Here is an 11712-nt window from a genome sequence, read left to right on the forward strand (position 1 = left end):
ATATCCACGCTCTTTGGTTCGGTCCACCAGTTCAGAAGTTTTGGCGTGAGATATGTGAAGACTTATCAAAGTGTCTGAAATGTAACATTCCAACTTCCCCCTTAGTGTGTTTGTTGGGCAGCTTAGATAATGTCACTTCAGAAAAGAATATCGCCCATATGGTTTTCACTGCCCTATGCATAGCCAAGAAAACAGTCCTCATGAACTGGAAAAATAAAAATAATCTTAATTCTAACCAATATAGAAATTATCTATTAGATTACATTAGTCTCGATACAGCCTCTGCCACCACATCAGATCAATTGCTCTGGGCTCCTTTGATCAGCTCCATCACCTAGTGGGGGTGGGGGGTCATAGTTTGGTCCCGCCTTCACTGTTGTGATTGGTGTGGGGGTAGGGACAGGCTTAGGGCGTCAGGGGGTTCCCCGGAGGCATCTTCCTTGGGGGGCTGAACCCGGGGTAGCGGTCATGTCCGGTTAGGGGCTCTGTTGGCTCTCAGGTGACTGTTTCCTCGCGGCTGCGTGCAGCGGGGCTAGGGGAGGGTCTGTGCTGACGGACGTGGGTTACTGACCTGGTAGCCTGGCTGCCCCTGGGTGGGTCCGGGATGGGCGTGAGGTTCTGGGGGCGCTCCGTCTCTGGGCTGGGACCCGGACCGGGCCTCGGGGGCTTGCATGGGGGCCCAGCCCTGGAGCAGGGTGCCGCCGGTGCGTCGAGCCACCTGGGGGGCTCTTCAACTGGTGGGGGAGATTGTCACATCTTGCAGGAGCTTTCCTCTCCTCAGGAGCTCCCTCTGCAGGAGGGGGAGATACAGGAGAGGTGGAGGAAGATCTCAGCCTGGGCGTTTATTGTCTCATGTAGTCTGGAAGATGAGTGGATGGTGGGGTGGGTGCAGTTTTCTCTGTGGTGGGGTTGGGTGGACTGTCCCGGGCTCTGTGGGGCCGGGCGGCGCTGCTGCACTGGGCCCGGTCTGGATGGGCCTGGGCCCCCTTTCCCTGGCGGGTCGCGGAGTATGGGGGTGCCTACTGGGGTCAGCGGGGGAGCTGGCCCCAGGGAGGGGTCACTTGCCCCTCCCTTCCTTCCCTCCCCATCTCCAGCTGCCTCCCTCTTCCCGCTCCACCACAACCACCCACACATGCAGGGCCTTGGAGTAGGGGTATGTCACCAGGGTGCAGAGGAGGCTACCCCCCCCCCCCCCCCCCGTCCCCTTCTGGCTGCCTCTGCCTCAATTTTATCCCACAACTTAGACATTCACATTATTCACACTCTCATTACACATACATATAGGATCTTGGGGGTGGGCACGATACACGGAGTCCAAAGTACCATCAGGGTGTACACCCCACCCCTGGCATCGTTGCCCACCTCTCAATTTTAAATACACGTAGACATTGAGGGCTAGCAGGAGGGACCATGCGCTTACCTGCTGCTCTCTGGCAGGTAGCTCCATGCCCTCCTGGGTTTTAAATGCACCTTAGAACACACATGCATCAACACTACAATGAGCGGGTGGAGGGAGGTTTGGAGTCTTCTCTCACCCCCGTTCTCTGCGACCTGCTGGAGCAGGGGGGCTAGGAGGAGGAGTTGGCCGTCCGACTGCGGTCTGGAGTGTGGAGCCTTCCTGCTGCTGCGGAGTCGGGGCGGTCTGCCTCCCCCCACCGCAGGGAAAAGGGAAACACCACCTGGGTCTGGGTGCAGTTCCCCCCTCCAGGGGCGAGGGCACCTAGACCCGGTTTGTAGAGTACGCTTGGGGAGTGTGATCGTGTGTACAACGTCTCTTTATGTCTGTCTCCACGTTGGTTGAGTGTGGAGTAAGTGCATATGAGAGCATGAGGGTGGGAATGGATGTTTGTGTCTGTGTGTGCCTGTATGTCTGTGTCTATATGTCAGGTTGGGTATCAGACACCACCTCTCTGGGGACATCTCAGGCCCTCCAAGGTTTGGAGGCCTATCTCCCCCTACCACCACTTCCCCTGCCAGTGGCGGACCCCCTCAGACATCGGTGCGTTGGTGGTTCTTTGTGTCCGGGGATGGGCGTTGTTAAGATTCAATATTGAGGAAGGGTACAAGAGGTGATCGAAGAATAACCACACCGATCCGGCCGGGTGAAGTCAAACGATGATTTTAATGAATACACGCGTGGGAAGACAACTCTGTACGCAGACAGGAAGTAGTCTTCGACTTAATCAAAGCATGAACAGATATTTTATAGCATCAGGGTTTGTTTACTGACGCCCCTTCATGCGTCACAGATACATTTTATACATAGATCAGATCAACATCATCATGACTTTTCACCTAGAAAATCATCTTCTATTTTCATGACTAGCCCTTCCTGTCTACCTTTCAGTTCTTGTCTTGTTCCTCTTTCTTGCCGAGACACCAAGAAACGGTTCCTCTTTTACCAAGACAATTTTGCAGTTACAGCCAAACATAACTAACCTCTCCTCTAAATAAATCTAATTTAAAGTGTGTGTGTGTGTGTGTGTGTTGACCTCACATGCTCTTTGTGTCACCTCTTCACCTACTGTCTGTGTCTCGTCCTCAAATGCTCTTTCTCAATTCACCTGTTGCACTTCTGACCTTTTACCAGACCAGAAGCTCACTGAGACTATGTGTATGTCTTCTACTAAATAAATGTTTTAATCAAGAACCTCTACTAAAACCTTAATATAAAATGATCTGATATATAAGTGTTTTGTAAGCATGTATTGCGATTCCTTCTATGGCTCCAAGTCACTTGCACAATAGATTGTCCGAACATCGCGCCGAACAAAGCTTCCGACCCCCAATTAATTGACCGAGCTCCAACTCTTTAATAAGCACAGATATGCATTGTATATAAAATAGTCATAACTGCTTAAGGCCTTCTTAAAGCTATCTGTTACATTGTTAAAGCCTCGTCTTAGCCTGCGGCTCAAAATAACTTCCTGCTTCTTTCTACATACAACTTCCTGTCAGCCTGCAACTCAGTCTTTCTGAAAGAGACACTGTTTAAACCTTGGAATGCAATATCCATGCTGCAGATTATATTATTAATGCAATGACAATTATTTAACAATAGCAGTAAAATAATTTCCCTCCTCGACACTCCCCCTTTTGACCTCTGGAACACCAGAGGTCACAATACATTGTGTCCTCACGCAGACCCTTCTCTGGTGGTCTCGAACCTCGAGATCTCCAGGATCCTCGCCCCTCCTGTGGTCGCCGAGATCGATCTTCTGCAAAGGAAACAAAACACCTTTTCTTGCATCTCCCTAACTTATCCTATCTGGGACTCTTTAATCAAAAGCCTGATCCTAATTACCTTCTTAACTTATTGACTTGTATTTATGTATACTCTTCAACGTTACTCATCACTTTAAAATTCTTTTAAGCGCTGGTTTCACGTCCAGTTGCTCGCTCTACTTCCCCTTATCTGATCATCAACATCCTGTGCACAAGTTGTCGCTGCTGCAAGTTAATCTACTCCAAAAGAAAACAACCACTTTAATCAATTAAGTTTAAGCATATAAGCAATTGCTCCTGTATACATTTCATCATAGCTAAATGCTGCCTTGAAACAACTCCTATGTGTTAACACTAACTTCATTTTAAAACCTCACATTTCCTATGTTATCACCTGTTTTGGTATAGCCTTTTTATTTCATTTTGCTCCTTTAATGTAACAATACCTTCTAATTCTAACCAAAATATATGCTTTCCTTCCTCTTTGGTCCTTCTTTAAGTTCAGTTAAAAGCTAAATGAATTTAGGGCCTTTTGCCTGGAATCACTACTGTCATGTGTGTTTCTTAACTCTGTGTCTGTAAGCGTGTGCAATCCTTCATGAACTCATATTATCCTCACAGTAGATTGGCTAATCATAGCGCTAGCCAAAGGCTCGTGACCCTCCAGAGACAAATTTGAGCCACAACTCCTTTAAAAGCACAAAATGCAATATGTATAAAATAGTTATAACTGCACCTGAAATACAAAGTTAACATCATCATCAACATCTTATGGTCATCAAAGCAATGGGCAGGGCTGCGACCCAATTTAGCCCTGTCTGCGCACAAATTTTAGCCAACTTGTTTTTCAAATTTAGGTTCATCCTCTCTACCTTTCCTTGAGATTGAGGATGAAAGACCGTCCCGAACTTATGTTGCACTCCCAACATCCTCTCTACCTCTTGCAAATCTTTATTCTTGAAGTGAGTACCATTGTCTGATCTAATTCTCTTGGGAAACCCATGCCTTGGAATGTAATGATTGATTAAGCACTTAATCACGCTTTTCGCGTCTTCACATTTGGTCGCCCATGCTTCGGGCCATCCAGTCAGAACATCCACACACACCAACAAATACCTCACCCCACCTGGGCCTGTATCAATCATGTCGGTATAATCAATCACGACCTCTTCTCCTGGCCTTTCTGGCATGAGAAACTTACCAGCTTCAGGTTTTACTGCTGGCTTTGGGTTGTATGCCCCACAAATTAGGCACGTTCTGGCCTTTTCCAGTATCATCCTTCTCAAATCAGGATGCCACCATCGGCACAAATTTCTCTCCATCTGTTTCACTCCCACGTGACCAAGCCCGTGAGCCTCATTCACCTTTTGTTCCGCCATTTTGGCCGTTAAAGCGGGACGCCCATCTGGCCCCCTCCACAAACCGCCATCTTGCCAGGCTCCTTTGTTTTCCCACACCCCCTTTTCCTCTGGGGATGTCTCCTCCTGAGCCTGTCTAACTTCTTCCATGCTGTTAGTGCTAACCTCCTCTTCTGGGGTTACCTGCACCAGTTGTCTCTGTCCTTTGTAGCCCGCTGCTTCCTTTGCGGCTTCGTCAGCTTTCTGATTTCCTCTTGCCACCATACTGTCTGCTTGTGAGTGGCCTTTGCATTTTATAATACTTACCTCGTCTGGGTCCTCCAGGGCCTTTTTGTGACAGATGGGTGCATTAGTGGCCGTTCTGAACCCGGCTCCCTTCCACTGAGCCAGTTCCACATGAGCTGCTCCAAACGCATATGCTGAGTCAGTGTAGATGTTCACTCTCATGTTTTTAGCCAACCTCAGGGCTCGAGTTAGGGCTATCACTTCAGCTCTCTGGGCCGACTGTTGTCCCTCGATTTTTCCTTCAACCTGGGCTTTCTTAATACAGTCATGTGGTTCTCCTGACCCCATTAGGTCTGCCATATTTATTCCTTCATGTGTGAATATCAGATTTGGCGCCTCTAAAATTTTGCTGAACCTTTGTTGCGTCAGTGGAGTCATTGTGAATGCCTGTGAGTTCACATAGGCCACTACACTGTGTGTAGTAAGCACTTTCAGTGGGTGTTCCCTCACTATATGTGCTGTTTTCTGAATTATCTTTGCTACTCCTGCTGCGTGTTGTGTGCATGTGGGATGCCTTGCTTCTGTTGAATTTAATCTTATGCTAACATACATAAGTACATCCCTACCTCCCCCTTTTTTCTGAAACAACACACCATTCACAACTCCCTTTGTTTCTGAAACATCAAGATAAAATGCCTCATCATAGTTAGGTGTGGCCAGATCTGTGGCTCTTAACAAATCCTGTTTTAGTGAAATGAACGCTGTCTCTGTGTCCGGCGTCCAAGGCAATTCAGCCTTCAGATTTCGAACACCAACTTTCTTGATCAGGTCCCTTAAAGGGGCCGTTTTACCCGCATAGTTCGGAATGAACTGCCTGCTGTAACCTGTCAAGCCAAGAAAGGAAAGCAACTCCTTCACAGTTCTTGGTTTTGGATGTGTCAGAATTTGGTCTCTGTGTGTGTTCATTAACCCCACTGATCTGTGTGCGATCACCCGGCCCAGGAATGTTACCTCTGGCCGGACCAACTGCAGTTTTTCTTTGCTCACTTTGAAGCCACACTCCGCCAATCTGTTCAACACCACGAGCGATGCTGCCGTACAGGCCGCTGCTGACGGGGCTGCAATAAGAAGATCATCAACATACTCTATTAATGTACAGCCCCCTGGCAGTTGACATGGGGACAATGCCTCTTTCAACACCTGATTAAAAATTCCTGGTGAGAGTGCAAAGCCTTGTGGTAGGCGTGTGTACCTAAATTTGCGGCCTCTGTATGTAAATGAGAAAATGTCTCTGAGTGACTCGTGCAGTGGGAGACAAAAGAATGCATTCGCTAGGTCAATACATGTGAACCACTTTTGGTCTTCAGTTTTGTGCTTCTATTATGGTCTGTTAAATGGTATGTCAGACTTCAGCCGGAACAGGACAGGCGAACAGTTAGCTAGACCTACATCTGTGGGCCCTGCGGACCACAAAGTACCAGGCAATTTTGAGAGCTCAGCTACTGCATCAGGATGATCCATTCTTTCCCTGCCATGTATTCTGGAGATTTCTTTATGTTCTAAGATCACTGCATCGTTGGACAAACAAGTTATGCGATATATTTTACATTTTGGTGCATACCAGACGTTTGGAATTTGGGTGCTTTGCCAGCATGCGTTGTCCAGCGCCCGCTTGACCATTGGTCCCAGATCTCTTGGCCCATGACCCTCGTGGACCGCCAATGTAATGTGAGGGGCTGAATCCTCTCCCACATTGTACCAAGGCAGTTGTTCATCAGTAAATTTCACAGCCGCGGCCACACCTTCTGGTCCAACATAAATGTTATGTGTTTGCACATTCCACGTCTGTCCCTCAAGATCAGACTGGAACTGTTCCCGATAGATATCATTATCTTCCCTATCATAAAAGAGTGTAACGTGGAAAGGATCTCGCGGGGGGGAATAGACGGCCAGGCTCATTATCCAGGGTTTCCACAGCTGATAATGTCTCAGAATGCCTTCTTCCACTAGCCTCCCCCAGTAGATTTCGGCAGTGGGTTGTTCAGAGTTCTGGACTAAATATTGAGTCTTTGAAGGTGATCCCAGTTTCACAAGCAGGTCCCTGCCCATGAGATTTTCCAGGCACCTGTGAGGACACCACATATTGGTGCTTCAAAGTCTGTTTTCCCAGCTTTGTCAATGCTGGATCATCATCATTGACAGCATAGGTTCTGCCGTCCCCACGCTGTTCAGTTTCTCCGGGCTCCATCAGTATTGCTCCCCCTCCCAGCCCCAGTCGGCTACTGGGTACTGGGGGGCTGGTGCTGCATTCGGGTTTGGAGCTTGATGTGCTCCCCTGTAAGCAACTCTTTGTCTTGGGCCTCCTCGTGCCTGGGGTTGATAGCCTCGCCTCTGATAATTTCGCTGCGATTCAGGGCATTCTCGGGACCAGTGTCCTTCTGCTCCACAGCTGTAACAGCCAGTCCAAGACACACTGCCAGGATTCCCCGGATTCCGAGCCCTTTGTCCTCCCCTCACGGATCCACCACGCCCTCTCTGCGGTCCACCGGTCCCCCAATTCCCTACGGGTTGACGCTGCCTTGGTGCATTGGCGGGCCAACGATCATCAGGGTAGAGACCCGGATCCTGATCTGGCCAGTCAGGCACAGGATCGGGCTGAGGCCTTGCCACCATTATAGTCTTATTTAGTTCTTTCGGTTCTTTTTTCTTCGCATTATATTTTTCGCGAGCCTCACCCAGCTGCAGCCTAAGCAGCTGCGCCTGTACTTCATCTAACTCTTTCTTTTGTTTGTTCGTCAAATCCTGTTCCTGCTGAAGTCTGTGGGTCACATGTCTCTCCCACTGCACCGAGTCTGCAACGGCAAAATCTGGGTTCTTTTCCAAGTCAACTGCAACCTGGTTGGGCAGCCCTGCCAGCACTGCCGAACGAAACCACGCTCTACTTTCACCCTCCTTCCCCGGATGTATTCCTGTTCCTAACAACCATTGTTCCTTTGCTTTAGCTAAACACTCTCTGGGTGTGTTTTTAGGATCCCAAATAATTTTTGGAATGGCTCCAAAGTTAGGAGTTGGGTCCTTCTCCCGAACTGCATCTGCTAAGTCACTCTGCACCTCATGATATTTCAGGTCATTTGCATATCTGGTTGTTTGAGCTATCTGCTCTACATCTGCTAACCCACCACCCAGCATACAACGTCCGGCCAAAGTGCGAAAGTCGCCCAGCGCTAATTCTTCTCCTTCCCAATGTTCTCCCTTAGTTATTGGTGGAAGTTGTTTAACCAATGCTTCCAAATCTCTCACCTTATAGGCGCGATAAACTGGTTCGTTCTTTGGACCTGCTATTAGAGGCAGACTTAAACCAGGGTCAGGAGCTCCTTGTTCAAAACTCACTCTTCTACTCTTCCTCAACTTTCCTTTCCCCTTTGAGCTCTTAAATATGGGCTGTCTCTGTGCTTGGTCTCTCTTCACACTTCTTTTCCTCAAAATTAGGCTTGTACTTGGTTGGGGTTCAGCTCCTCCATCTTCGTCCTCCTCATCGTCTTCTTCTTCTGATGACGTCGCACGGTCTTCATTCTCCTCTTCTGGCCCTCCCTGCATTACTCTCTGCTTTATAACCTCCAATGCCGTTAATGCCTCTATGGACGCACGTAGGGCCTCATGCATTTGTCCATACACTTCTCCTTCAGTTTTTAACACCAAGCTCAGAGGTATTTTATCACCCAGCCCTTTCTGTTGGGATATAATAGGTTTACTTACCTCAACCTCCATCGCTTGGCACTCTTTCTCTGCTGATTTTAATACTCCAGGGGAAGCCAAGCGAACAGCTTTCTTACGCTGTTCGAGCTGATCCTTCAGAGGTTTGCATCCCCTTTTCCTACTAGGTGTCGCACCCGAGCTGTCAGCCATTCTCTGAAACACAGACTTACCTCTTCCAATGGCGTTGGTCGACTCCACCTTCTTGGTCTAGGTCACCCAGACACGCTTAACTTTCGGTTTCAGTCTTCGTCTCGCTGTTCTCGCAACCACTGGCTCCTCTTCCCCTGCTCGGTGATACACAAAGTTTAACCCAGCACTTTAGACGCTGTCCTCGCGTTCTCAGGCGTTGACACTCAATCAAAATTATTCGCCCTCAAAGTGTTAATATATGACACCAGCAACCCTTATGCGCAACGCGCTCACCTCCGTATACTTACCTCTCCAATAGTTCCTCGGATTAGTGTCTTTTCACTTGGTCTAGGGGTATGATTCTCGCTGGGGTGCGAGAGGTCCCGGGTTCAAATCCCGGACGAGCCCCCAAATGTTAAGATTCAATATTGAGGAAGGGTACAAGAGGTGATCGAAGAATAACCACACCGATCCGGCCGGGTGAAGTCAAACGATGATTTTAATGAATACACGCGTGGGAAGACAACTCTGTACGCAGACAGGAAGTAGTCTTCGACTTAATCAAAGCATGAACAGATATTTTATAGCATCAGGGTTTGTTTACTGACGCCCCTTCATGCGTCACAGATACATTTTATACATAGATCAGATCAACATCATCATGACTTTTCACCTAGAAAATCATCTTCTATTTTCATGACTAGCCCTTCCTGTCTACCTTTCAGTTCTTGTCTTGTTCCTCTTTCTTGCCGAGACACCAAGAAACGGTTCCTCTTTTACCAAGACAATTTTGCAGTTACAGCCAAACATAACTAACCTCTCCTCTAAATAAATCTAATTTAAAGTGTGTGTGTGTGTGTGTGTGTTGACCTCACATGCTCTTTGTGTCACCTCTTCACCTACTGTCTGTGTCTCGTCCTCAAATGCTCTTTCTCAATTCACCTGTTGCACTTCTGACCTTTTACCAGACCAGAAGCTCACTGAGACTATGTGTATGTCTTCTACTAAATAAATGTTTTAATCAAGAACCTCTACTAAAACCTTAATATAAAATGATCTGATATATAAGTGTTTTGTAAGCATGTATTGCGATTCCTTCTATGGCTCCAAGTCACTTGCACAATAGATTGTCCGAACATCGCGCCGAACAAAGCTTCCGACCCCCAATTAATTGACCGAGCTCCAACTCTTTAATAAGCACAGATATGCATTGTATATAAAATAGTCATAACTGCTTAAGGCCTTCTTAAAGCTATCTGTTACATTGTTAAAGCCTCGTCTTAGCCTGCGGCTCAAAATAACTTCCTGCTTCTTTCTACATACAACTTCCTGTCAGCCTGCAACTCAGTCTTTCTGAAAGAGACACTGTTTAAACCTTGGAATGCAATATCCATGCTGCAGATTATATTATTAATGCAATGACAATTATTTAACAATAGCAGTAAAATAATTTCCCTCCTCGACAGCGTCCAGGTACACACCGGCTCACTCCTTGGTGGCCGCTTATCAGGGCCTGGAGCCTGGGGCTCGCTCGGGCCACTTCGGAGGTGGGGTGCCCCCGGCCTCTCGGCCTGGGGCTCGGTCACTCAGGCGCAGCTGGCTGCCGGCGGAGCTCACGGGCGCGTCACTGCAACTCCCCCTGGCTTCTGCTCCGCGGCTGCTGAGTGAGCCCTCATCTGGGACTCTCCTCAGCTCTTTCTGGGACAGTGGCGCAGCTGCCCCTCTGTTGGTCTTCCTTGGTCTCTTGTGTTCTGGGGGCCTCTGGATGTCTGGAGTTTTGATCTCCTCCACACCTGCTTCACGCCCTGGAGGACGGGGCTGTGGCCCCCCCACACCCTCTAGCAGATCATTACATGAAGGAACCTTTTAAAAAACAAAAAACAAGCGCGTCCATGCTCACAGGTGTACACACGGGTGATCACACCCACAAACTACACCCTTTTTGGCTCCTACCTCAAAGCACACTGTGTTCTGTTGATCTTATGTGCTGCACAATAATGTTTAATATTTAGTATTTACTGTCATATTCCCATATATCATTGTGATGTTGTTTATTCTATTACTCTTGTTCTCTTCTGCTTGCTTTCTTTTTTCTTTCTCAGCAGGTGATCCAGGTGATTGATATATGCATTTTTTTTCTCTGCTCATTCTGTTGGTTTTTGTTTTTTGCCCTTCTCCCCCGTCCCTCTTCTCAGCTGTTTCTCTTTCCCTCTTTCTTTCTCCCCTTCTTTCCCCCAGTCAAGTCTGTCCCGTATTCAGTAAGTGAAAATAAAATAAACAATAAAAGGTGAATCAAATGGACCATTACGGCAAGGCTGGGATGGTCAGTTTGGTAAAGTAAATCCGTTGGGCATCTTTCTTTGCCTTTAGACAACAATTCTGATGGCAAAAGAGCCAAACGGGACAGGCCAAAAAAAAAAAAAAAAAAAAAAAGTAAGAACAACAAATTAAAAGAGCAGGTCAGTAAATCCCACAAACGATGTAAACACAAAGCACAGAATCCCCTGTTCACCCGACGGCATGTAAACAGACAAACAAGGCCTTTGTTGAAGGCTGACATCTCACAGATTCCAACACTGAGAGCTTCTTCATCCTCTGACAGAAATTCACTGAACCAGCAGAAAAATAAGACCTAAATTATGCTTCATGTCTGAAAACCTCAGCATGAATTCTGTCTCATGTTTGCTCAGGTGAGACTCTTGGTTCCAACTTTTAGGCGACTCACCTCCCAATCATAATGTCATGCATGCAGTGCCTTGTAATTATTATTAATGGAATATGCTGATTGTGAATGCAATCAACCCTTTTCATGTTTGCACATCTCAGCTGAATTAGACAAACATTACAATTCCATGAGTGGAGAATAGATTTGTAGTGGCAGGCATCCTGTTCAGCCGTGGTTGGAGTGATTCCTGATATCATTCATATCAATATTCTCTGTTCACAATGTTCACTGGCATTTTTAGAAATGTGCTACTGGAAAGCAATTCATCAATAAAAACATGAAAAACTTTATAAA

The 11712-nt window shown here is 47.3% G+C and overlaps 1 protein-coding gene across 1 annotated transcript; it reads right to left on the bottom strand.

The window, feature by feature from the left end:
• Positions 1-3687: 3687 nt before the first annotated feature.
• Positions 3688-7481, bottom strand: LOC145421947 (uncharacterized). The gene is made up of 6 exons (XM_080292947.1): positions 7409-7481; positions 7092-7257; positions 6430-6933; positions 5820-5926; positions 4164-5692; positions 3688-4097 (listed from the first exon to the last, which is right to left on the bottom strand). Exons 1-6 carry the CDS (start codon positions 7479-7481, stop codon positions 3987-3989), a joined length of 2490 nt encoding a protein of 829 aa, XP_080149073.1. The 3' UTR covers positions 3688-3986.
• Between the last annotated feature and the right edge of the window lie 4231 nt (positions 7482-11712).

The sequence above is a fragment of the Astatotilapia calliptera genome, chromosome 18 (genome assembly GCF_964374335.1).
Source record: "Astatotilapia calliptera chromosome 18, fAstCal68.1, whole genome shotgun sequence".
Classification (NCBI taxonomy): Eukaryota; Metazoa; Chordata; class Actinopteri; order Cichliformes; family Cichlidae; genus Astatotilapia; species Astatotilapia calliptera.